Source organism: Ammospiza caudacuta, chromosome 6 (assembly GCF_027887145.1).
Source record: "Ammospiza caudacuta isolate bAmmCau1 chromosome 6, bAmmCau1.pri, whole genome shotgun sequence".
NCBI lineage: Eukaryota > Metazoa > Chordata > Aves > Passeriformes > Passerellidae > Ammospiza > Ammospiza caudacuta.
Window position 1 is genome coordinate 31,158,800 of NC_080598.1, and position 27,074 is coordinate 31,185,873.

The window sequence follows — 27,074 nt, forward strand, 5'->3', positions numbered from 1 at the left end:
AGTGTAACACCAACACTACAACACCTGAGTTACCATGTGATTCACTGGATCTGTCAGTCGCAGAGGAGACTGATGGACTGCTGGGAAATTGAAATTAGCCATCTACTGTAAAACACAAACAAACATGAAGGCAAACCTCAAAAGAAGAAAAACTCACAGATGTTTAATCAGAGGACTTTAAACTCAAACACTGCCATAGCAGCAACTTCCACCAATATTTTAATACTTCGAAGAAGAAGAAAAAGAGAAAGCAGGTGTTGGAATATGGCATTGTCTCCTTCTGTTTGTACACCTCAAGGAAGTTCAGGCCCAGTCCAAACATTTATTAGCTTCTTCTAGGGCACAAGTTTTCATTTGGAATTATAAAATATATAATTTCAAATATATACGTATATAAATATATATAATTCCATACTATTTGCCCCTGAAGAGCAAGGACTCAGCAGAACATTTAAGAATATTTAACACCTAATGGAGTACACACACCTGCTGGCTGCTAAGCACTAGAGATGATGAAGAGGAGATAGCTGGGAGAGGGCAGCTCCACAAGCCAAAAGGCTGGTTCACAAATACAGTCAATCCCAGTAAGCCACAAGTGTTTGCTCTACTGGCTTTAAACAGTGCCACAAACCACAGTTATTCAAAACACAAAGATAATTAAATTTTCAGATTTCTGTTAATACTACACAGCAGACAGATGGTCAAATTAGCTATGTTTTAAATTTGTGTAGTAAAGAGAATATAATCTATTTTTAAAATCCGGATTTCAGTTAGACTTTCATTTGATTTCTACTTCTATAGGAATACAACAACACTTTGTTTTGCTTTAAAAATTGCATCTACATGATAAACCATATGTGCATCTCAAGCAACAAAAAACATTATGATCCATCAGAAGGTAAATGCTACCATCATTTTTCAAAAGTTGTAATTAAAGTATGATAAGTGTCTCCCCTTGGGATGGGTCTCCTTCTCCCCAGTTTGGAACAAGGACTGAGTTTAAGACAGGGGCCATTAGGTAAGTGCTGCACAGGCACAGGCAGAAAGGATGCCAGAGGGGATGTAGTAATGCTAACAGACTTCTGCAGAGTTGTTTTCAGTTTTGTCTTTTTGGTTTTGTGGATTTTCTTAATCCTTTAGAATTTAAGGCTTTCAGCCTAAGTAAGATAAGGCAAAAGAATTATCTGATGAAAAAAAAAAAAAATGAAGCGAAGAGGTTGCAGACAAGAAGCTGTAGAAGCAGAAAAATAGCAGCACAAACTGAGTAGCTTAGCTTTGACAGAGCAAACCAACAGGATAAAAGCTAGACTTAGCTTGCTGAGACACAGAAAGGTACAAATATAGTGAGCAACATCTTCAATTTATTAACAAAGATTTATACTGGTAATTAAAAACAACGAGGGGTCTGTGCCAGTAGGTAGAGCTTCTCCTGCAGTGCTGACCCTGGGCTCCTCCCAAGTGCCTGCAGGAATGGAAACCAGACCAGGCACCTGGGCGAGCTGCAGTTAGGGTGGGGTATTCACCTAGACCGTTATCTGATTCTTCAAAACTTACAGCAATGTTATATTATTACCTTATGTTCATAAATTTTACCACATAAGTGCAGAAATGCTTCCATGCAATATGATTATGACTTTATTTTCATTCCAGGATGGGGACTCTAGAGGAGCATCTTCATTTCATTTTTGATATTTTTATAGTGTCTTGGTTTTCCTTGGCATCAGAACAGAAATAAATGCCAAAGCCTTCTCAAAAACCAAACATGAGTTATCTTCTGGCAAACCATGCTAGCAAGAAGTCGTGACTGAGAGAGGATGGGAATGATACAGGAAAAGCAGTACTTTTAATAGTTTTCATTGAATGGACCGCGGTAGAGTGAAGGCAACTGAACTGAAGAAAGAAAGAAAAACAGAATCCCAGATCTGTGAAATTTCTCTCTGCTACCTACATCACAGGATATTTCTCCATCTCTTTTCATATATGATAAATCCTATACATATATTCATATCCTGTACTTATGCAAAACTCTATGCATATAGAATGCATGCTATACACATATATATGCACACACTTTTATGTTTTACATGCAAAATATGAATACTGCCCATATGTATACAGCATTTACTAAAAGAGGACATTTTCTATACTGCTTATATCTAACAGTTTAATGATTACTACTCTTCAATTTCCTTTTCTGATTAACTTTCTACCATATTAATATTTAGAAATTGCATATAGAGGATTTAGGCTTATATAACTGAAAAAAAATCTCCCAGTCTTCTGCTGCAAAATTATGGAAAGAATTTTTACTACTGCTGGACACATCTAGAAGAATTCAATAATCAAAATAATTTTATTATATGAAGGAAATTAGAATGATGTAATTGAATGACACAGCAGCTGCCAACCCCTCCCACAAGGTGAGACAGAATAGCCAAGATGTAGCAGAAGGTGCTTGTGCCCATTTTCAGATGTGCATCTAGAGAACCAGGCTGGCTGAAGGGAGGACACGAGGGCCTTTCACCTGCAGAACAGGCTGCCATGGTCAGAAAACCTCCTCAGACATCACATCCTGCTCCCCTGGTAACACAGGCAAGTGCAGCACTGCCCTTCTAATCAAATTTTCTCTTCCTGGCATTCAACCCTAGCTCCCTAAACTGTAATTCCCAGCCCATGTTTTGTTAGATTATTTGGCTTTGCTGCGAAGTGCTTGGCTCCTTCAACTCTGATTCCTCCTCAATCCTCTGCAGGCTGCTGGATTTCCTCTTGCTGAACAACCCAGCTCCCACAGCATGCCTTCATGGGACATACAGCTCCTGATCATCTTGGTAGCCTGTGCTTTCAGGCATGAAGCTTTCCACTGAACTTGCTTTACCTTCCTTGTGGTGGCAGGACTCAAGTTTTAATATTCATATTGCCCTAACTTTAAAAAACACACAAGAATATCCCAGTTCCTACCATAACCAAGATGGTCTCTCAGTAAAAGCAGACTTTAACTTTTTCACTTGTTCTATTCATTTCCAGCTGCCACTCAAGAATAAATATAGTTCAGCAAACATGAAAACACACATACACAAACATATGTCTCTTCATTAAAAAAAATATTTCAGGCAAAATGCAGTGACTCTTTTCATTTGTAGCAGCACAAGTTCCAATCAAAAGCTTGCTGAAGGCAAGGGAATTATATCCAGTGACTCACAGTTTTTGAGTAGAGCTATAAACAATCCTAAAGACGGCTCAATCTGAATTAGCATTTTTGCAAGGACAAGTCCAATTAGTAGATGGGAGAAGTCCAAAGTAGATGTGGTGTGCCTCAGAAGATGTGCTGGTAATTCACTGGGTAATATCAAATCCCTTGCTCAGTACAGTATTAAGGCATCCCTAAGACTTTAATGTCAGCTACTGACTGAATACTTACATTTTAATGATAGCAAAGGTATCAGTCCCAGCATCTGGGAGAAATTCCAGTTTGAGTTACTAGACTCTAATCCAGCTGAATCTTGCTACAGCATCTTCACACGCAGAATACTACTTCAGCTTTTAATATTAAGCAGCTTCTATCTCTGAGTTCTGTACTTACTCAAGCAAGAGTGGCTGAATTTCACTAGTCTATGAAATTATTATCTACAGTAAAGTCTCTAGAAACATTATGGTATTTATTTCATTGTAATTTGAACCCATGATTTAAAAAGAAGCCCCATTCTATAGAGATACATACAATTCAGCAAACTTAGCTTTGATTTTTTTAACATTATTACCACTAATATACTTTTCTCTGAAATTAGAGTGAGTGGAAGCATGATATTAATTTTTTCTAGACTAAACTACATACTAGAAGACTGACCACTTTAATTAGTTCGGCACTCCCAAAATCATTACAATAAAAAAAAAGGCGAGGAAACAAAGAATAAACTGGAAGACCACATGCCTGATTTCATCTGTAGCTTCATATTGAAAATTTTATGTGAAAAATATTAGTTCAATCAGCCACAACAAGGTACCCAAATGTGTTTTTTGCACAAACAACCTAAATCATAAATAAAAACATAGTAACTTTAAATGCAGGTGACATTACAGAGATAGCACTAAGAGGAAGAAAAAGCACAAGTGGTATAGAAGGTAGAAGACAGTTTATTTACCCTGATCAAAATATGAACCCTCTCACCCCATTCCCAATATTAAAAAGCCACTCTTTGTCTCCAGCATCACCATGATGTCAAATTCCTCAACTGCCCTTCAGCACATTCATTACTCAGAGACTGCCACACAAGCTTTTTGCATTTATTTCTTCAAAGCTTTGCTCTCAAAGGCTCTGTTGACAGGGTCAGATTATCAGCACTACTGATGCTGTTAGTAGTACTGCCGTGCATACAGATAAACAGTATCAGCTTTTTTCTTCCCAAAGACTTGGAACATTTTCACTTCAGTAAAGGCACAGAGCAAACTTCTGTAAAAGCTGAAAGCCCTGTGAGCTTTAAAATGGGTCCCCAGCTTCCCCACACACCACCCAGGAACCAAACCAGGCACAGATGGACACTGAGATCAACCACAAACATGCAGACTAAGTAGCCTCTTGGATCCTCCTATTCTTATCCACAATTACTTATAAAGATCCTCTTGCACAGACAAAATGTGCGTGTCCTAAGCTGACATTCCCTACACCATCTCAAAGCAGGAAAAGCCACTGACCTCAGTTTCCCTGTACTTGTACATAAGGTTTCAAGACAATAACTTGGACGGTGCTGCTGGGAACACCAGCACAGGCTCTAATTGGGCTTCACACACATTTCCGTCAGCTGCCTGTCCTGGGAGAGCCCTTGCTGCAACAATGGAGTAACCATTATGTTTAAGTAATAGATTTAATGCTAGCAAGTATTTCCTCTTAAAGAATGAGCAACTCTAGGGCGCAATTTAATCAGACCATCATCTATCCTGTGCATTCCCAAATGAAGCAAATCCAACAAATCATTCTTTTCTCTCTGTTTTAAAGACAAGGGGGAAAAGCCCACAATGAAAAGGTTACAAAAAGCCATTAAAGTAAGAGATAACTGTGCCATCAAATTCTTTATACCCTGGACATAGACCTTGGACAACAGTACCACAAAAGCATTACCCATCTGAGATTTCCAATGCCTCTAAGAACCCTTGATTTACCAATTTAAAAAAGTTGGAGACACATTTTAGAGTCCATAACATAACGCCCCAAAATTCAGATGCATAAATTGAGGCCACTGTGTCCCAAATGATTAAACCAGAGTGATCTAATATTCATACTTTCCCTAGAGTATCTCTTTGGTTTTGAGTGCCGTCTTGAGACTCCTTGGCAGAGAGGAAGACTACGGAGCACAGCTGAGCAGCTCTCTCGCCTGAACTGCTCTCAAGACAGCACTTTGATAACAGGAAGAGACAGGACTCAGGAGAACATATAAATATCTTATAAGGTGCTGGAACACTCAGTAATTAATTTTTCAGCAAGGAGAAGCTTTTATTTCAGCAATGTGTAAAAAATAAATTTCTATTTCCATACCCACAGCCTGGCTACTCATGCTCTGACCCAAAGAGCAGAAACAGAAGAGTCACAATTAAGAAACATGTATAAAAGAGGCCAAGAGCCCCTGCTTTTACTTAACCTAATTTCCACAGCAATACAGGAGAGCTGTATTCCCACTACAGAATTCTGTGGAAATTTATTTCTTTCTGTGTGAACCTAAGAGAAAAAGAGCACTTTGGCTTTAATTAGGACATCAAGAGGGGGGTGAAGGTTCCTGAAAGCTTTACCTCCTTCAGCACAGACAAGCTTTTATTGTTCTGAAGTCTGAGGTAGGTTAAACAAAGCGCAAAAGCATTAGTCACACCAAATGGAAATGTCCAACTCTGACAGGAACAATACATTAAAAGTTAGAGCCAGAGTCAATGCATAATCTGATGGGAAGAAGCATATTCCTCCACCTCTTCTGTCCTTCCTGAGCATTGATTTTGCCTGAGACTCTACCTACACAATTTTAAGCATTCTCTTCTGGCTTTATTGCTCTTCCAACGCACAAGACCACTTGCCCTGCTCCAAGCTATTTTCTGTGGTCTCAAGTAAACAATTAGTAATAGCCTAAATTAGGACCATGACCTGCTGTGTCTGGCAAGTTCCAGAGAACAGCTTCGGACATGAGCCTAAGTGCTTTGCTACACATTTCCACTTCAAGCCAGGAAGCCACAGAGAACAAAATCTGTTTGTTGTGATGAGTCTGGAAAAATTTCCAGGATCAAGAAGTCATTTAACTAGAATATTAATTCAAAACACATTGAGGTTCCCCAGTCTCTTGATCTTACTGGAAATAAGAAAGAAATTAAGTTCCTATACCTCTCCTCTTTCATTTCACAAAACAGAAAAGGTATTTGTTAAAAAGGAAAAACAAAAGTCATGTTAGGAGGGAAAAATGTCAAGAGAAGTCAGGAGTCAAACTATACCTCATGCCACAGGATTCAGTTGAAATACCTGCCCTCACTGAGAAGGCAAAATAATCTAAATAAATCAAAATCTAAATGTTGGGTGGGAGCATTACAATACTTAAGCTAGTTTTTGATCTCCCTTTCTGGATTTGATAAAAAGACCACCAGAAACCAAATAAAAATCCTTTCTGGTATCCTATTCACAGGTTTTCATAAACAGTTTATTTAATTTTTTTTAAATTCACATCCCCAAACAAATGTACCTTGCAGCATTTAGCTCACCTGTGAATTATAGACCCATTTTATAGTAATTCATCTATTTGTTCAGCTGCTTGCAAACTTACTGAGCTAACAATGAACAACAATTCCTACTAAACATTTCAGACATTTCCTTCAAAGATCTCACTCTCAGGGATCCAGGAAGGTAATACTGATTTCCATTAGGTAAACATTTTGTCAGCAGTAATTCAAGTTTTTTTACACGAAGCATTCCAGACATAAGACATTTCTTGGATCAGATTTCAGCACTCACAATGAATGTTTACAATCTAAAGCAGCAACATTCCAAGGAAGAAACCAAAGCTAAAACCCCCAAACTTAGTAAATGCATATACACATGGACAACGAGGTCACTGGATTGCCAAAGACAAAATATCATAAAACAGATAAAACTTTCAGCGCTCCAGGTAAAAGCAGCCACATTGCCCGTCACCCTTTTGCTTGTAACAGTTACAAACTGGCAGTGGAACAATCCTTTCCCACCAATCCCAAATCACTGTGTTAGACAGGCCATAGTCATCCATTCTTTTCAGTTGATGGAGGTGTTTTTCTCTGGGTTTGATTCTGTTGTTTCGGAGGTTTTTGTGTAGTTTTGTTTTGGTTTGTTTTTTTAACATAGGAGGCAGCTTAATGAAGTTTTGTCTTCCTGGATGTCAACAACACAAACAACAAGGGGTTGTGCACTTCACACTCTCCTGCTTCAACCTGAGGTTGGGGTATGACCTTTCAAAGAGCTCTCCTTAAAACTGCGTGACTTGAAACTTCAAGGTAACTTTAGATATGGGTATGATTTTTATCCAAACTGCTGAGCACAAGGGGGACAAACAGAACATCTAAGGAGTCTCTTCAGAAGGTGAGGTGTCTCAAGAGCCAGATTGATTCCTTTGTGCTGAGGGGGCTGTCTTCCCTTCTAAATCAGTTATTTTGCATAGAATCAAACTGTCAGGTCTTGTGAATACAGAAGCCAAAACTATCAGAGCCAAAACAGACAAACTGGTATTGTCTGGACATCTCAATTCATACTACTTCAGAATCTCCAGGGTTATTTATTTTGCAAGGGGTATATGTCTGCTATAAAATCAACTAGAATTAATTGATTTCCAATAGACCCAGCAAGTCATGGCAAATTACCATTGTTTTCTTACTCTTTGGATCACATCTGGCTATGAGGTATAAAGGCCGAAGCTAAAACCATCACCTCCTCTCTCACTGCAATATATGTTTATTAACCAGTTTCCCATCCCAAGGATTTTACTTGCCCTATTCAAAATATTCGTGAAGTGGCACAGCTGCCACAGAGAATATTGCTCAAATACCATAATAAATATGAAAAAAATTAAGACACTATGGAGAAAATAATTAAAGTAATGAAGCCAGTGTTTCAATTCCTGCATGGTTTTGTAATTCATTTAGAAAGAAGCATCTGAGCCGCTTGTCCTTGAATGCCCCGGGAAGCTTTCTGCAATTTAACATATTTAAACAGTTTCTCTAATCACTGACTACTATTTCTTAGCACTTCACCTAAATGCACCAGAATCAAGGGTGTGAAGCAGTGTCCACCATGGGGTATATGCCCCAGTATATGACCATGTCTCCCTTTCATCAGCCTCCCTTAACCTGGCAGACAAACTCAGTCCTATTGACACAATAGTGGCACAAAGAGCACTAAGCCTTCAGTTAATTTTCACCAAGTTAAAATAGCTGCACTGTGAGAATGGCCAGATTGTCAAATGAAACAATTATGGGAGAAAAAAAAAAAAAAGGCAGGAAGGTGGAAAATGGAGTAGGAGCATGTAGCTTCTGCGTGCCTTTGCCTGAACCTCAGAGATGTCTCAAGGTCTCATTCTACAGCCAAATGTTTCTCAAATAAATCCAGTTTATTCGATTAAGGACAATTAACCTCATCTATAGCTACATTAATGCTTGCATGCAGCCCACAGCGTGCTCAAATACTTCTAAGACTGCTGAAAAATTGCTTTAAGAATTGGGATTATTTCGTCTGGAGAAGAGGAGGCTTGGAGGGGAACCTCATTGCTCTCTACAGCTGCCTGAAAGGAGGCTGTAGCCATGTGGGACTCAGTGTCTTCTGACAAGTCTCAAGTGACAGGACAAGAGGAAGCAGCCTCAAGTTGTGCCAGAGGAGGTTCAGATTAGATATTGAAAAATATTTTTCACTGAAAGAGTGGTTAGGCATTGGAATAAATTGCCCAGGGAGGTGGTACAGTCACTGTCTCTGAAAATGTTCAGAAGGGGGCTGGATAGGGTACTTGGGGATGCTGTTGAGGGGTGATTATGAAGGTGTTGACAGCTGGACTAGATGATCTTGAAGGTCTCTTCCAACTTTTATGATTCTGTAAATACCTCTTGCAATTATAAGTCGGCAAATACTGCTTTTTTAAAAGCAATATTGAGTCTTAAGTCTTTCTCCAAAAGGGTTCACCCTTCCATTTGATTTATCCTCTCTGCCTACTTTTGGTGCATTATCCTTCAATCCTCTGTCTTTCCTTTGAAATACTATCAGTCACAAGTGTGTGTAACACACAAAAACAACAGTTTAGCAGCAAAAGGCAAAAACAGAGCACAGGCCATCCCACAAAAATTTAGTCTGTCCCAATTTTACGCAGGTTTGGGTCAAAGGTATGCTATGGTCCCTGAAACCCTAAGACATCTCTTGAGTGGGAAGAGAGCACCATTGATGCTAAGTACACTATGAATGACCTGAACATCATTTTCATTGTTAAAAGTGCAGGTTTCATTCTTGCAAGCAGAAAGGAAAACGTCTTATAACTCAACATGCTTGAAGTGCTTTCCAGTAAAAAATACCTTAAAAAAATTCATTGCCAAAGTAGACGACCAAGATAAAAAGCAATTTGGCTCCCTGATTCCAGACAGATGCTTTCACGTTATTAAAAAATGTGGGTTTAATCACTGTTTTCCACACACAAGGCAATGGTTGGACTATCTTGGACATACAAGCAGACAACAGTAGTGCCATTATTGTAGCTCTGTTTTTCTACACATAGCAAAAATACAATAAACAGAGCTCCAGTTAATTTTACTATTCAGAGCCCGGGGGGGACAGTGAAAGTGACAAGAACCCAGTGCATCCGAGGTACTAGTGAATGAAATATTCCCTTTATTTGGAGCATCACATCAAAACAGCTCCTGCTGTCAGTCATGCCAAGAAGCAGAGGAGAATTGTGCCTGCAGATAGAGGCTGTTAAACAGTCTCCACAGCCCTCCAGTTCTGGTCTCTTCACTAAAACTTCCAAATAATGCAAGACATAAGGAAAGAATGTGAAATTGTAAGAGAACCAAAAGAAAATTCTCAATATGCAATAGCCACCACACCTATTTTCATCAAAAGCTGACATGACAGAGAACAGAAATGGCACCTCCAGCGCTAAACTCTGAGAAGACTCTGGTACACAAAATCATTTCCATCTAGAGCTTAAAAACATGACAACAGAAACATTTACTTGACTTATATCTCACAGAACCACATTTTCACAAAACTGAAATGTGAATGAAATTGGAGTTGATGTGCTTTCTCTCTCAAACAAGAAATAGATCTGATTAGCTCATTAATGTGTTCCTTGATTCAAGTTCTCTTCCTACTTATTCCACTTATTTTACTCCCAATTAAACCACTATAATATCTTGTCATTTCTTCTTGTATATGCCACAAGTATGTTTCACTTTACATTCAGAAGCCCCTAATTATTGGTCCAAAGTATAATTTCCCAACACTTTAATGCAAGGCAATATTATTGTGCTCCATAATTACTTAAGGAAAGTAAAGTACAGAGAGGTGACGTGACATTTAAATTAACACTTTTGCCCTCCCTCACTGCCCCAAAAGACATGTAGCCTTTGAACTAAAATATCAAATATACTCAAGCTTTAGAATGCAATTCTTTGTTAAGCAGATCTGTGCACTTCAGTGTCTAGTTAACTGGTTACTTTCCACTTTCTTCATTTCAGTTAACTTTGGAGAGACAAGGAAAAACAAGATACAATACAACAGCAGCAGTGATAAAGCAAAAAGAATAAAAGTAACTGCTGCCTCTTGAACATGGCATAACAGCTTCTCATGAAAAAAGAGAAACATGCTTCAAAATGTCTTCGGATGCAAATCATGAGTTTTTTAATGGAACCTCATTTGCATATTTTCATGGTCCCGCACATGTAATTCTATTTATTGAACTGAGTCCTCCCACTCAAACTTATTGCAGAGCCTTTTGAAATAAGTTCATAAAAATCCCCTGAAGTAATATTTTATTAATCAGGATAGAATAAGGGTTTAGTTGAAGTTCTATTACCAAAAAAAAAAAAAAAAAAAAAAAACACAAAAAAACCCCCACAGTTATATGTACATTTCATTCCATCCAAGCTATTTTGTCTTAATATTAAGGTTCAAGATTGCATCTGAAACGGCCAGAAGCTGCCTCCTGGAATAAGTCAGGCTGGCAGCTCCATTCTGCTTCACCACTTCATTTTGGTTTGCTTCTAGTAAATTAAACAAGCCCATGGCTAAAATAAAGTTTTAGGCAGAAAGAAAATGATCATATTCAGCATTTTTCCCATAACAACATGCAAAAGTAAATCATCAAATAGTGCAAATACTTCAGGACCATCGCTTAAAATGCTGACAACAAATACAAAGCAAATGGCATGAGAAAAAATGCTAGGGGAATAAAAGAGAACCATTTCAAAAAATGCAAGGCACTAAATGCTACAGCCAGAATAGCATAATCTTACCCTCTAGCTGAACCTTCCCTTTTTATCTCTGTATTCTATATTTGCACTAGTTGCTTTGCTAAAAATATACTTTGAAGTTGTCATAGCTATTGGTCCTGGCTTGTCTTTTTTCTGCCTCTGAGAACAGTTAAAGTAATAGATCACTGTAATTAGACTTTTATGGGTGCAAGAGACAGTTTGTTACAGTCACAAACAGGAACAGAGAAATTATGAGACAGAGAGGGAAGAAAATTAAAGAAGTTTAAATACAGCAACTACTAGAGAAATAGGAAGAGGGGGGGAAAAGTTCTATGTTTACCCCCAAAACCGTTAACTTCAAAGAGGTATACAATACACAACAGCTCAGGACAGCTTTACACTTGGGCTAAGGCCATGTGTGAGTACATGCAGGCATTATTTGAACAGAAGAACTTAAGGCACATTAGATATATCAGAAAGGGCATCATACATACATCTACATATAACATTTTAACATACCTCCTAATATTGTGCATATTAGGCTGCACCATTTAGCCAGGGTAAAACAAGGGTTATTTGTTCTTTCTCATGACTTTACCTACATACCACATTACACATATTTCTCTATCTGTAACTTTGCACACTGCCTACTAATCTGAATCTCCAATCTCAAGTAAATCTTAACTGTAACTGCAAGACAAATAATGGAAAGAAACAACAAACCACAAAGCATACAAGAGTCCTTCCAGGTGGATGACCTCCACCTGACTCTAAAAACATGTTTCTGCCACTGGTATGACAGCCTTTTTTGCATCTACACAACAATTTAAGTCAGCTTCTGCAGCCCTCCAGGAACCAGCTGCTTGCAATTTTACACTAATGCTTTTGATCATTAATCATTCATATTGTCTAACTGCTGTGGAAATCAAACCCACAGACCTCAGCTTTACCACAAGGCTTCCCTGATAGCTACAGTCAAGGTCAGTAGCATCAGCTTTGTTCAAGGACACTGACACGTGTCAAACTTCAGCAGTTCAATTTGTTTGCTATTGCATGAATAAAGGGTGTTTGAAGGTATTTAATATATAAATACACACACATATTTAGGAGGTATTTTAGGTATTATTGCCTACTCAAGGTAATCTGAAGAAGGTATACTTAAAGCTAGAGACACTTCTTGGTTCACTGTGTCTCCTTCTCCACTTCTGCAAAATACCATGTCACACACTCCTCTTCACAAACATGCCTACAGCTATGTAAAGCCATATGGCTTCCTGGGCCTCTCTACTCTCTGCAGTGACTTCTCCAGAACTACACTTTTCTAAGAATCAGGAACCACCCTCTAACTCCAAAATTGCTGATATCCATCACAAATTTACCAAAATTTGTGTGCACACCAGTACTAGCTTTTGTTCAACTAATACACCACTTGTTTCTAGTTCTTTCTGTGCAACAAGGACATGTGTTCTGAAGACAGGAGATGACAAAAGAGAAGACTGTACCATGACCTAGAACAGGGCATTATCCCTGGCCTTTTACGTAATACTGCTGACACCTATCCCTGCCCTGGAAATACTTCTCCAAGACACTCTGGAATTTGTGATTTTCATTGCCATTGCTCATAACTGGACAATGACTTACCACCATACTTTGGACTCTCTGCTGCTCCTACCTGACAGGTTTGTTGAACATGGCCATTCCCACTTCTGTTCCTGACTGCACAGCCTCTCTCTCTGTAAAATTAGATTTAATACTCCTACTGTGAGTACTATCCCCAGGATATTACTGTATGAGGTATGGTAAGGAGAAATATTGAATGCTACCCTGTTATTATAGGAAAAGCCAAGAGGGAATCCCCTAAACAAAAATTAGCCAGCTCTGTCGTAATTACAGCCACAATGTAGCCAGTAGCCCACCTTGCACACAAGCATTTCCCTCTCTATGCAGCACCCTCTGCAGCCAAAGTTGTTGACACAGTAAAACAACCAAAGAGACAAACTAGTAAGGTTTCAAGAAATGGCCAGCTTCTGTTTACAAGCAAGGCACATGAGTATTTGCAGTGATAAATTACCTGAAATCTCCTTGTCAATGTGCAATACAGAAGTGCAGAGTTAAAGGTCCCCCACTCCCTAACCTGTGTCAACATATTTTGGTAATGAGATGGGGTTTAAATTTGTTTTCCAGCAGTAACAATGCTAGTTTGGAGATTATTTATCTAAAATTGTGCATCTTTCAGTTTCTGAAGCCACAGTACATAGTCTCAAATTCAGTCCTAGTTTAATCTTGGCGTACTGCTTTTAGTCTGGAAACAGAGTAAAAAAAAGAAAAAGAAAAAAGAAATCAGGAAATGATAAGAGAAAGATGATTTTAAATGTCCTAAAGTAATCTCTAATGACAGTACAGAAAAATACTTGGGTAAAATTTGAAGTCTGGAGGCTTGCATTGTTATCAACTCATGCACTATCATCATCAATTTATAGTTTTAGAACTATAAAACTATAAATTAAAGAACCAGCTACAAAACAGAAGCAACTGTGTGAAAAATTCAGATTTCATGTATAAAAATAAGGTTCAGAAAGCCTTTACATGTAGCAAAATCCTAAAATATAACTCAAAAGACTCAAATAAAAAGAAAGCCAAAAGTATTCAACAGTTAAAATACATTTTAAGTTCTGCTGCATCTCATAAAAACAGCATGAAACCTCAAAGGGGTTAGGAAGCCACAAAAAAAGATGCAGACTGCTTTCTTTTAATACAAAACTAAGCTGTATGCATGAAACCTATCTCACTTTAAAACACTTCAGGAATTTTTTTCATTCTATACAAAAAGTCATCATTTTGACTATACCCTTGTGAGGCTCATCTGCTTTTGGTTGCTTGGACAGTGCCCTGTTGAGATGATTTTTCACAGCACAACTTAAGAGCAATCAAATAGCAGTCTCAGTTTTCTGACTAGCTCAAAATACCAGTACTGTATTTTTTAATGTGAACAGCTAATTTAACAACAGTCGCTTCCCCCATCCTTCTGCTTCATGGTCCCTATATTTTTTGGATGCATACACCTACCTTCACAACTGCTTGTTCTCTCATTTCCTGCCCAATCAGCCAGGTCTGACAGCAACACTCCTGCTACTTGACATGACATGGCTGGAACACTGGCATTTGCCTGGAGAAAATCTGCAAATGTAAGGCTGCTTTCTTTTTGGTTGGTTGTTTTTTGGTGGTTTTTGTGGTTTTTTTTTTTTAATTATTCTAATTCAGATCTTAAATCAGCATTTAAAAAGACATGAAGGCTGCCAAATACTGAAGGTAGCAACCAACTCAGATTTTTCTGAAAGCATCTTGTGGCAGCTGCAAGTTTGTGTTACATTACTTAGAGCAGTAATTGCCTTTGGAAATTATATTTTCCTGCTTGTTCAAAAGATTTACCATGAGTAACCATAAAAATAGAAAATTTAACTCAGTAAGTGCTGACATCAGTAAGGAGATATAGAGGATATGTTTGGCAAAAAATAAGCAGAAATGGAAATGTACCAGCAGATAATGCAGATCATTTCTTTGACAGTATACTTTGATATCCCTCAGAACATACATGCTACAGTGGTTCTAAAACTCTCTTATCAGCACAGTTTGCAAACTCTTCCCTGTCATAGGAGATCTCTCTCGGAAACAAGTACACCTTGCTAACCAATTTAGATTTTCATTTCTGTGGTTTCATCCTTCTTGTTATATTCCCCAGGTACTCCTCCTTATTGGTATTTTCAGTTCTTATTTAGTCAAGCTCTAAATATTGTGATTTTTTTTTTACAGTGACATGACAATTTCCCACCATCCTTTATGTAAGAAAATTTGATTTGCCAAATTATTTTGAAATAGGTCACTTAATAGGTCTGGTGTCAGAAGCTGTCCATGAACAATTTGTCTTTCAATCCTATCTGCAGAAGAGGAATTTTCAGATGTGGGTTATTGTAACAATGAGCCAAAGGGCCCCTGAGACAGTCATCAGCATTTGCAAGAAAGACTAATCAAAGGTGGCTGGATTTCAAGGGAATGTGACCAGCTTTTAAAATCAATTTATATTTTTTGTTACTATTTGCTAGTAGAGGTTCTTCTCCTCTCCTGAGTTTTATTGCATTTTTTTCCTTCCATGCTGCAGTACCCACACAATGCTCGCAGACTGAAGTGAGGATGGGGATGTCACTCCCTGCTCCCATGAAAGGTAGGGTTGTGCATTTCAAACAGTCTTTTTAAGAACTGTGCATCACTCCTCCAGTAGTGATCCCATCAAAAAATGCATCAGCACCTTCTCCAGATGTGGCCAGATTCAGTGTACTCGCAGAGTACTGAAATGGCAGTGCAGTATCTGCAGCACCCTTGCACCTCCATTGGGTACCCCTGTGCCACACAGGTAAGTGATGCCACTCAGCCCACCCTTCCTGCAGCTCCACCTGCAGCCCTGTGAGAGCCCAGGGCTCAGCACTGACATGCACAGAGAGACAAGAGGACACACAGTTCCACAAGAGTGGAATGCAGCTTGCTTAATTATAAATGTCTATCCTATGGCATAAGTACCTGACAGCTGGGTACCCATGATTGCCCCTGGAGACCTGGTCAATACAGCTCATGTCGTTTGGGCTACAGCTCATCTTAACAAGGGTAGGGTGAGGCAAATCATACCCTAAACACTGGTTACCCTAACAAATGCATCTGCACTACTTAATTCACACACAGGTATCATCCTAAACAGTGGAGCAACACTGAGTACCTTGGATTAAAAAAATAACATACCTCACAAATTGATAAATATCAACCCCTGAAAGGTTAACACTGAAGGCAAAAGAAAATAAGACTTATCTCATTGAGACCATCTGCTGTAGCAATCAAAGCAGTTAGAATTCATTTGCTTGCAGGAGTCCATAGAGAATATCATAAAGTAATTGGAGTCAAAATAAATTAGTTTATTTTGTTCTGCATGGCCAAAACCCATCCCACTAAGTTTTACCTACCTCAAGAAAGAGCACAGCCTGTTCCAGGCTTTTCTCCATAAACAAAACAGAGAGGTTGCTCCAAAGGGACACTCAATACCACCTAAGATCTGTTTTTTCCTCTAAATGTGTCCACCTTTCACTAGCTACTAAATGAAACCAGGCTAGAATGAAGCTGTTGGCACATAAACTTCATCAGACCCCAAAGACTCCCAGTAAACCAAGTATAAAAAAAGTATTGACAACGTGAGGTTCTACTGGCAGGGCTTTCCTCCCCCAAATCCCTCAAACATGACAGTTATGATAAGCAACAAAACAGCTCACACTCAGAGCAGGATTCACTGTGGTTCCACTGCTAAAGACCACCCTTATTTATTCTTCCTAAGGGGGATCAGCAATTGCACCTTGGGGTTCCTGCTGTGAGCAGCAAACCTTTCCTTCTGCTGTGACACAGTACCAACCCTGAACTGTAGGGTATTCTGGCAGATTGTGTTCAGTATTTCAGGGAGTCCAGTGCAGTGTTTTTCTCACTCATTACCGGCAATCAAGCCATTTGAAAGCGAATGAGAGATGAAGAGCTAAACATTCATTTGGAGAGAGGAGAGATAATCAAAAGAATAATAGTCTTGTCTCAGATTTTGCATATGATTTTTCAACACTAAGGAACATAAAATTGATGTGTAATACATCTAATTAATATCAAACTAATATCAAAATATCAAATAATACCAACTACTAATATTAAAACTAATATCTAAAATAATATAAATTACATTTAGAAAGTCAATCACCAATGAAAATTTACTCAGAAAAGTAGGTAATATCCACATTTTTTATTCACAAAGCAACAGAAACAGCAAAAAAACCTGACAGATGTGTTAGCTTAAAATTGACAATACAGAATACACCATTACTGCACAATGCATGGGGCATGCTATTCTAAAAGACAACTATGTATTTTGACAGGTGACTGTATTATGAAAGGCTGGTAATACTGACATCAGAGGACAACCATTAAGGAGAGATTAATCAAGTAGCATGAGTATATTCCCTATTGATACCACAGAACTCACAACCTCTGTTCTACATGACAATAAGGAAATACCAAAAGGCAAAGAAATGGAGAAATCCTAAAGTAGAAATGCCAAACGTGAGACAAACAGAAAGTGAAGCACACAAATAAAGTAATGTTTTCAGGAACAGATAAGTGGATTCTCTGCAGAGTCACAGATTTAATGTCCTAATTCTAGATCATGCAACCAGACATTTCCTTCACACCTTGTTATCTACTTCAGCCTATGGGGTGTTGGACTTCTCAGCAAACAGGTCGGAAAAAAAATAATCTGACTAACCAACTAGTGCTACTTCCAAATTAGCAGCCAAAGTGTGTTCATAACACATTCAAAACAAACAAGCCCACACATTACCCAGAAATTTTTCCCATGTTAACAATTCCAGATTCCAAACCAAATACACAACAACTAAACCAAAATTATGGATATCAAAAAGTAACACTTGAAACAACTCATGCTCCATAAGAAACCTAAATTATTTTCTCAGCATATGAAAGTCATCAAGATTGCAGTCAAGCAAGCAGAAGACATAACTATGTGCCTCCAACACATTTCAGTAATATTACCCACGATCATACTACACAAGAGCAGTGTAGCTCTTAAGTTATCAGAATGGTTGCTTATTTAAGCTGTGCAAGAAATTTCTGTCAGAGTCATATAGAACTTCTGCATACTACATAAGAAATATTTTGCAGGCTAAATAAAATGTATTTACATTATTTCATTAAACTAAAAAAAAAATACTAAATTTCAAAGATGAAGGATACACTTACCCCAAAATAAAACAATGCCTTTGCAAATGGGTCAATAGATAGCTTTCCTTCATCTTTTATGCTACCTCCAAAGTACTTCAGAATAAGACATATTATCATGGTGAAAAAATGCTCTTTAACACCATACATTGCTGTTGTTTCACCTTTGTCTAATTCATTTTTCCCTAGCACTTGAGAAAACACTCTTTTTTAAGTTAAGCAAGGCATGGGAAGTAAGAAAAATGACATATAAAGAATCAAAGTGCTAATTATTCAAAAAGAAACACAATATGAATATAGGGGGGAAAAGTACCAAAAGACTGCTGTATGGAGTCTGCTTTATGCTTAGTATGACAAAACTTGGAAGATATGTACACTTTTAGCTAGCTGCAGTAAACTTGAACCATTACCTAAAGTCATATGACAAAAAGTTACAAATTTCAAGTTCTTAGCTTGTCATCAAATATTTCACAGTAACAAGCTTAAGTGCTTCCGCTGAACAGAATTCAACTTCCAAGCTCTCAAATGCTATAGTTTGAAACACTTACTTTCCTGAAAGTCTTTCAGCTATGCATCCAAGCAGTCAAATGTACCTCTGACTTCAAAAGGGGCATGGGATTCTATTATAAGCCAATCACACAGAGAAGGGATTTTTGCCACAAGTCAAAATCCTTACCTTTCTGTAGACTATCATGTTTGGAGAACTCTCCTCTGGGTCAGCAGTTTCCGCACTACTCGGATCAGTGGGTGCTTGGGCCATGTTTGCCTCTCGTCGCTCAGCCTGCAAGGACAGGAGCAAAACTCAGCATCACTCCAGGCTGCAATGGACCATGGTAAGGACATGCAACTGCCTCCCAGGCAGACATACAAGGATGGTACAGAGGGAATCACACTCCTGTCTTCACCCTATGCAGGATTTTATCACACTGTGTCAGAACTGACTGGTTTATGGGATAACACCCCAAGAACAAGGATCACCAAGTCACGCACAGCTGTGGTTTGGGTCATCACATGCACACACTTCTCCCACAGTTCTGAAGTTGTATCATAAGCCCTTATTCAATAGAAGAATATCTAATTAGTACTTCACACACTTCCCTTCCTCACTATAGAGCACAAACAGCCTGTACTGTTCTAGAAGCTTTGAGGTAACTACAAAGAAAAAGCGAAGGCACCTTGCTGTGGGGCAGAGCGAAACCCCACTGTGACAGGCAGGTGCAGCAGCCTGTCAGGCACACTGACTGCAGGTTCTCACCTGCAGACACTCCAAGCCCCTTCCAGCTCTCTGCAGCAGCCAAGAACCAGGGAGGCACAACTGCTTGCTCAGAGTAAACAGCTTCCCTCGCCTCTTCTCATGACACAGCCAGCAAGAGGCAACAGGCAGACAATCACACATAATACTCCTATCTTCTAGAAGCACAGAACTGGAACCGCTGCCTCATCTCCTCCAGGTCATGCCACCCTTGAGGCCAAAGCATTATTAAAAAAAAAGAAAAAAGGGTCCTGGTGCAGAGTCAAATGCTATATTTTAAGTTTTTCTTCCACCAGCACATTTGACAAGTAACATTTAAATTCGAGGCTGCTGTGGAGCCATGTGGTGACCTTTCCTAACCTAAAAAGTAACATTGCCTTGTACAGACATTGGCATTAAAACTATCTGACAAGTTCAATTTCTTTAACATTGAAAGTACTGAAATATCCCATCTCAACATATTTCATTAAAAACTGAGAACTAAAAAAAAAAAAAAAAATCTATGTTCACATGAGCATAACCTATACATTAATTTCTAAAACACAGCTCATCATTAAAAAAGATTCTTTCCTACTCCTTCCTTTACCCCCTTTCACATTGCCACAGGCAACAATGTGCCCTAGCATATAATATACATACATAGGACACAATTATATGTATAATACATCCCTGAGCCATTCTAGCTGTCAGTTATCAGCTCTCAAGGACAAGTCAAGAGCCCTGGAATCAGACAGGCTCAGATCATATTCGAGCTCTGTCCTTCCTCAGCAGAGAAAAGGCTACTGCAGTAACATGGCATCCATCACTAGAGCCAGAAGCAGCTGACATATCCCCTTTAAGAAAACATCCATTAAACAAAAGTTAAATAATCTACATCAATCCAGAGACATTAATTTTTTTCTTTTATCAGGTATGCATTCACACGCACACACAAGTGGGCACAAATGCGTATGTACATGCATACACCAATTTGGAAATTCAGTAATACAGTTCAAAGTTGGGTTAAACAATATATATAGATCACCCTTAAATGCATGTTCAGACCAATTTAGAGGCTCATTTAAATTTAAATAATATAAATTTATTTAAACCCCTACTAAACCTCATGTCTTCCTAGAAGCCCAAACACTACACCATTGTGCCAGGTTGTGAGCTAAAGAGGAAATGAAATAAATTCTCTAAGAAAATTATTAGATGCAGAAACAATTAAACAGCACAAAGGATGAATGGCAAAGCATTTTCAAATTATAGCACTTCAAATTATTTACACAAATGTGCATTTTCACAATACTTCTTGGTCATGATTTCAAGGCACTGAAGAATTAGGCTCTAGGTTATCATCACTCAATTGAATGGAGCAGGAACTGGGTTGAGATTTTATGTAACTTTCTGAAGGCAATTACAAAGCAGAGTTGAAAGCATATGTCAAGTCACACAAGTTTCAGCTTCACCTGCAGTAAATAAAGACCACATTCACCACTTATATTACGTGAGATTTCACATGCATGCTTTAAAAGAAAACAATTGCAACAACTGCAATTCAGAAATGCTCTTAAAAGAACAAAATTACAATTTCTAACTGTAAAACCCTCTTCAGCATTACTTAGCTGTGCTTCACTCATTGCATTATTCACTTTGAATGTCCACATTTACAAATTCTGTTGTTCTTGTTATACTGTCAGCTCACTTGATCTTTTTTTGGTACTTCCAGATTTTCCCCATAGCACTTCTTGAAGCTTTTCATCTGCTCCAGTACAACAAGACTATAATATCATGTACAATATGCAGTAGTAGCTGGCATGCTGTTCACAGCAACATTGAGGGAGCCACTAACTTTGAAGATCTACACAAGCCTAACACATAGATCTACATAACATCTACATAAGGTAATCAATACAAGTGAACCAATCTGTTGTTGGAAGTCAAATTTGCAAAAGTGATTCCCACGAGTGCCCAGCATCTGCTGCTAGATTTCAGCCAGGAACAGCAGGAGCAGAGCCACCTTTGTAAGAGTGACAGCAGGATGGACATCTCAGAGAACAAGGCTGGAGACAAGGCAGGACTGAGGTGCAGTGTGAAACAGAGATAAGTGTGGGCATCCCCTCCACACAGCCCAGGCACTGCTGCTGTTGTGATGAGCCTTAGCAGGCCAAGCCAGGGCCCCTGAGGAACTGTGAGGAATCTGACTGTTCTCCAAGTTTTTTCTCTTTCCTTTATAGCCTTTTTAAAAGCACAGAAATCTTTCTCACTGGTATTCTACAAGAAAAACTACTGACAAAATAAGACAGCGATATGACATGGGCATGTTCTTGGCTCTTCAAGGTGAAAGCACAGCAATGCTGGGTCCCATGAATTCCACTACACCTGTGCTTTTTAACATAGGGGAGTTTAGCACCCAGTGATGCAGGACTGCTTCACAGAACCACTGAATGGCTGGTGTTGAAAGAAACCACTGGAGGTCATCTGGTCCAACCTTCCTTCTCACACAGGGTTCCCTACTGCATTTACTCAGGATTGAGTACAAACAGCTTTTGAGAATCTCCAAAATTGAGAGAGACTCTGCAACCTCTGCAGGCAACTGTTCCAATGTGCACGGTAAAGAAGTTCTTCCTCATGTTCAGGTGGAGCTTCCAATGCATCAGTTTCTGCCCATTGCCTCTTGTCCTATTGCTTTGGCACCCCAGAGAAGAGCCGGGCTCCACCTCCTTGGTACCGTCCCTTCAGATACTTAAACACACTGATAAGGTCCTCATCCTCTCTCAGTCGTCTCTTCTTGAGGCTGAACAGGCCCGGCTCCCTCAGCCTTTCCTCACAAAAGAGATGCCCCAGCACCCTCCATCTTCACAGCCTTTTGCTGGACTTGCTCCAGGAGCTTCATGTCTCTCTTGTTCTGAGGAGTCCATAACTGGACACAGCACTCCAGATGTGGCCTCACCAGGGCTGAGCAGAGGGGCAGGATCACCTCTGACCTGCTGGCAGTGCGCTTCCTAATGGAGCTCAGGATGCCATTGTCCTTCTTGGTCACAAGGGCACTTCTGGCTCATGGGCAGCTTGTCCACCGGGATCTCCATATCCTTCTCCAGAGAGTTGCCTGCTGCAAACACAAATGAGACTGCCCACAGTCAAAGTACAGCTTTTTTACCTTACTAAAATGTTAACCTGCTGCATTTGCAACCCTTTAATAATGTAAAAGTGTACAAAAGTCCACATATCATTCACACAGTCCTCTCTTAAGAAACAAAAAAAAAAAAACCTACACAATTTTTTCCTCACTGTCATCCCAGTCTACTCCAGATGCAAGCAGGAAGTCAACCTTACAACACCACACAGCCTGAAAACAGTTAGTCCTCTGAATCTTTCTCTAAGTACATGCTTGTGATATATCAGCCAGAAGTGAATCCAGCTTAGTCTTATAAAGAGATTTCAGCTACACTTAGCTGAGAAGAGTGAAAACAAAGATTTTATGTAGGTTGTTCTGTTGTTTTTTTAAAATAAGCCTCTAGCTTAATTAAGACAGCCTCCAGCTAAGAACCTCACCACTTACCATCTGAAGAGTGCTGTCAGCTCCTCCCTCCTTTGGGCAGTTTGCTGTACTATCAGGGCTAACTCATCCCAGCCTGAAGCCACACACCAGCAATCTAAATCTAAATGCATGTCTTCAAAGAAATAAATAATCTCTAAATTTCAAATATCATGTTCAAAGATTCTGTTTTCCCACAGCTGTTTTTCTGACAATAGCCATGCTTGCAGCAATCTGGACTCCTCAGCACCAAAAGTGATAAAAATTGAAAACCATTTGTGCTAACCATTCTCTCACTCTGCCATACACAAGAACAAAATCAGCAGTCTTTAACTTCTTAATAGATGGTCTATTAAGCCTTTGAAAAATATTACCAAAAATATGCTAAAAAGAGAGGGTGCATTCTCCTCTCACTGATTTTTTTTCCTTTTTATGTTTTATTCTTTATTATAGAACACTTCTGCTTTTCCCCTAAGAAACATAAGTACACTGGATTAGACAGGCAGCTGCTGACAAAATGCACTGAATCACAGTAAGAGTTCTCTCTCTCGCTCTTATCTGATCAGGCTCCTCACTCTCCAAAAACCAGAAGCTGCAAAGAGATAAGGCTCCCATATGTCATGAAAGGATGAGTGAACTTTAAGGTGGAATAACCAATTAAAAGTATGCTCTGAAAATCAAGAAAATATTTTTTTCTAGTTTACCTTTTTAGAGTTTCTCATACAGAACTGTAACTAGAAAATTTCAAAGAAAACCACCTTTACATTTTAATCCACAAATACTGTCAGCATTTAATCTCTGTGTATGTGTAAATTCAATGAAAGCATCTGAACAGTAAATTAGGAGATTCCCCTTAGTGTTCTCAAACACCTTGATTGCTGTCAGAAAAGACCACTGGAAACAAGACAGCTGTAAGAAACCTCTTACAGACACAAACCCCCATGTGTTCCATAGAAATTAACACATTTAGGAGTCCTTATGCACTCTGGGGTTTTTTACATAATAGGGAAAGAAAGAAGTACATTAGAAGAAATCCTGCAAAACTATTCCTTGAAAATATTACCTGGATTTAACAAAATAATACAAGGTCATATGTCGACTCCTATTCTGCATCATAATAAATAAATTGTAAACTTAATATACAAAATTCGCAGCGCAAAAAATTTCTTGCATATGTGAGATAAAATAAGATAGTTTTTTTAAATAGGGGAAAACTGAAGCAGAGAAAACAGAATCAGCTAAATGAATTCCCATGGAGATATATATCAGGACTGTTAAGCTAGAATATAATTTTGGGTAACAATATGTGAAAATTACCTTTATGCTATGTAATTATATCTTTCAAGGGCAGCTTATAATTGACACATAGTGTTAATATCAAATTATGAGAGATTCAGTGCTTTAGCACACAATCATAGATTAAATTACAATTTCATGTCATGAATACCTAGGTAATTTTTTTCTAATTTGTGAAATACAACTAGACTACACAACTTTTCATAGGCCTGAGAAATCATATAACCACATGCCTTGCAGAACTCATTATTACCTAATAGGAAAAATCTCTACCTGATCTGCTAGAATATTTAGATCAAACAAGTCATTATTAAGGTGACAGGAGGGAAGAGACAGAAGGAAAAATCACACTGAATTCAATTAATCTCCATTAATATTAAAGTTGATATTTCACATCCATTACATAAATCTTTCTAAAATTGCAATGGGAAGAAATACTCGTCTTCATATTCTTTTTCTGGTTAATTATTACTTCATTAAACCAGGACTTGGGTATGCCATGCAAGTTGTGTATACTGGAAGGCAACATACAGCCTATCATTAAGCTGATCCTATTGGCCAAGGTGACTACACTAGCCAGTAGATCCCCTGGACCTACCTGGGATATCCTCTGCTTTTCAGTGGTGTAGCTCAGTCCAAGCACTGCACAATTCACCTCTGCTCCTCCTTCGTGGCACTGCTCCCCTGCACTAGAGGGGCAGAGAGGGAAGTATGCTTACAGGGAAGTATAACTCCCAAAGCACCTAAAAATCCTTCTATCCTTTCTTTTGGACATCAAATTGTAACTGAAGTTACTCCAAAAGTAGCTTCCTAGTAGAAGATCATCCCAGACCTTCTGCCCCTCCCTGCAAGTGGTGAGCATTGCAGTACTATCAACAATACTTAGTCTGTTGCTTTTTTTATGGAATAAAGTATAAACACTTCCAGCAGCAGTACTTAATGTTGAAATTTTTGCCAAATTCCTCTTTGTTTGTGGGAAAGCAGTTTTGTTCACACTGGGTGAATTCAAGGGCTCTAAAGGACCCCATTCCTCCTCTTTCTAAGGTACAAGCTCAGAGGGAGCTCCGTGCTGAAGCACAGGGGCTCAACACTTTTCTCACTCTACAATTGGCAGGATGAAGGATGGGCACACATCTAGGCCAGGGAACAAGCCAAAATGCTTTTACCTCAGTCTGAGAGAGCAGGAAGAGAGGACACAGTTCCAGGACACCCCCTTTTTCCTCTTTTTAGGGAAACCGGGATCCTGATGAAAGCTAGGATTTCCCATTTCTACTGCTCTTACAGACATTTCCTAAAGGTGCAGTGCCCTTCCATAACTAAGTGCTTCACCTGTGGAAAACTTGCCTCAGAACATCCTACAGGTATGTCTGCATTTCCACACAGTACTAGAGCAGGGAGCAAGCTCTGGGCTCCTGATCACCCACAGTGTTTAATTGCTGGTTTGCTCCCATGCTCTCTTTTGTAGAGCTCCAAACCTAAGCAGACGCACAGTTGGGAACACAGTTCTCCACCATCAGCACTTGCTCTCAAGAGTCAGCATGGATCATCTCACACAAGGCTGGGGTTCCTACCTCTTATCCATGTCTGCATCAGTCTACCAATAGGTTCTGCAACACCCTACAGCTTCCCAACATGTCCCAAGTCCTACAATGCATAACCTCATCCTTCTGGTGGGCTGCAGGACAATCTCACTTTTTTTTAACATTATGCTTGAAAATAAAACCATCCACAACAATCACTGCATCTTCAGGCCACAGAGGTACCAGCTAAGGGCCAGAGGTCTGAGACCCCTCTGGCCAAGAATATGCAGTATGAACACAGCCATCTTTTAGACAAAACTAGCTCTCACATGAGTCAATCCAAGTCACTTGGCTTCCTGCAGATACACACAACTTTAAACTCAGCCCCTGAGTAATCTAATGCGCAGATGCCTGTATGTACTTCTCACCAATCACTTGCTGTTCCAAATCACGTACATCCGTTAAGAAAAAAAAGGTAAATATTAATGGTTTAGTGGTCTAAGCAGAATATTGTTAACTAGGGATCACCAAGGCCTCATACCACCTCCAAAAGGGTGCTCTCCATGGTCTTGAGCAATTTTCTCTCCATCTGAGACACCTGTGGTAGTGCTCATGCTGTTAGTAACAGACAACACTCAGGATGGAGAGTTCCAGTTGTTCCATTTGTGTCAGCCACTGGTGATCTGCCTCAGTCACTTGGCAGGTGATCAGACTGCTTCTTGATAATCACCTGCCAAGTGACTGAGGCAGACCACCATTTCTTGATAGAAGTGAATTACTTTCCTCCCCATTTCCCAGTTTTCCACACACTCCATTTTGATTTTATATATTTCTAAATCTGCACATATTCTTAGCTATTCTAGAATGCTGAAAATACTGTCTGGATCTGGATGTTACATCCAGGAAACATAGGGTTGGAAGTCAATATAAAGTAATTTTTGGCATCTGACTTTGACTAGGTCCTGACTTCCCAAGATAACCAGAAGAAAAAATGGAATGGAGATGGATTGTAGTGAATGTTGACATACAAATTGCTGGTAAACTAGGCAATTTTTTCCCTTTACGAAATCAATTGTTAAAATGGGCACTTGCATATTACATTTACTTTTAATGGACCAGAATTATGTTACAGCAAGAAGAAACTGCTTCCAATACATCCACTCCTCTTCCAAAGAATTCAGAAAAAAAATGCAGCGTTCACCAGTAATCAATTTCCCTTCCAATAAAATAATAC

General features: G+C 39.0%; 1 protein-coding gene across 2 annotated transcripts in view; it reads right to left on the bottom strand.

Moving 5' to 3' along the window:
• The window catches only part of RGS6 (regulator of G protein signaling 6), a 247,467-nt gene that overhangs the window by 214,425 nt on the left and 5,968 nt on the right, over positions 1 to 27,074 (bottom strand). For both annotated transcript variants that reach the window (XM_058806258.1, XM_058806257.1), the window contains exon 2: positions 18,929 to 19,033. In XM_058806258.1, coding sequence (XP_058662241.1) covers positions 18,929 to 19,012 — 84 coding nt within the window. In that variant the 5' untranslated portion in view covers positions 19,013 to 19,033. The remainder of the gene's footprint in view (positions 1 to 18,928; positions 19,034 to 27,074) is intronic.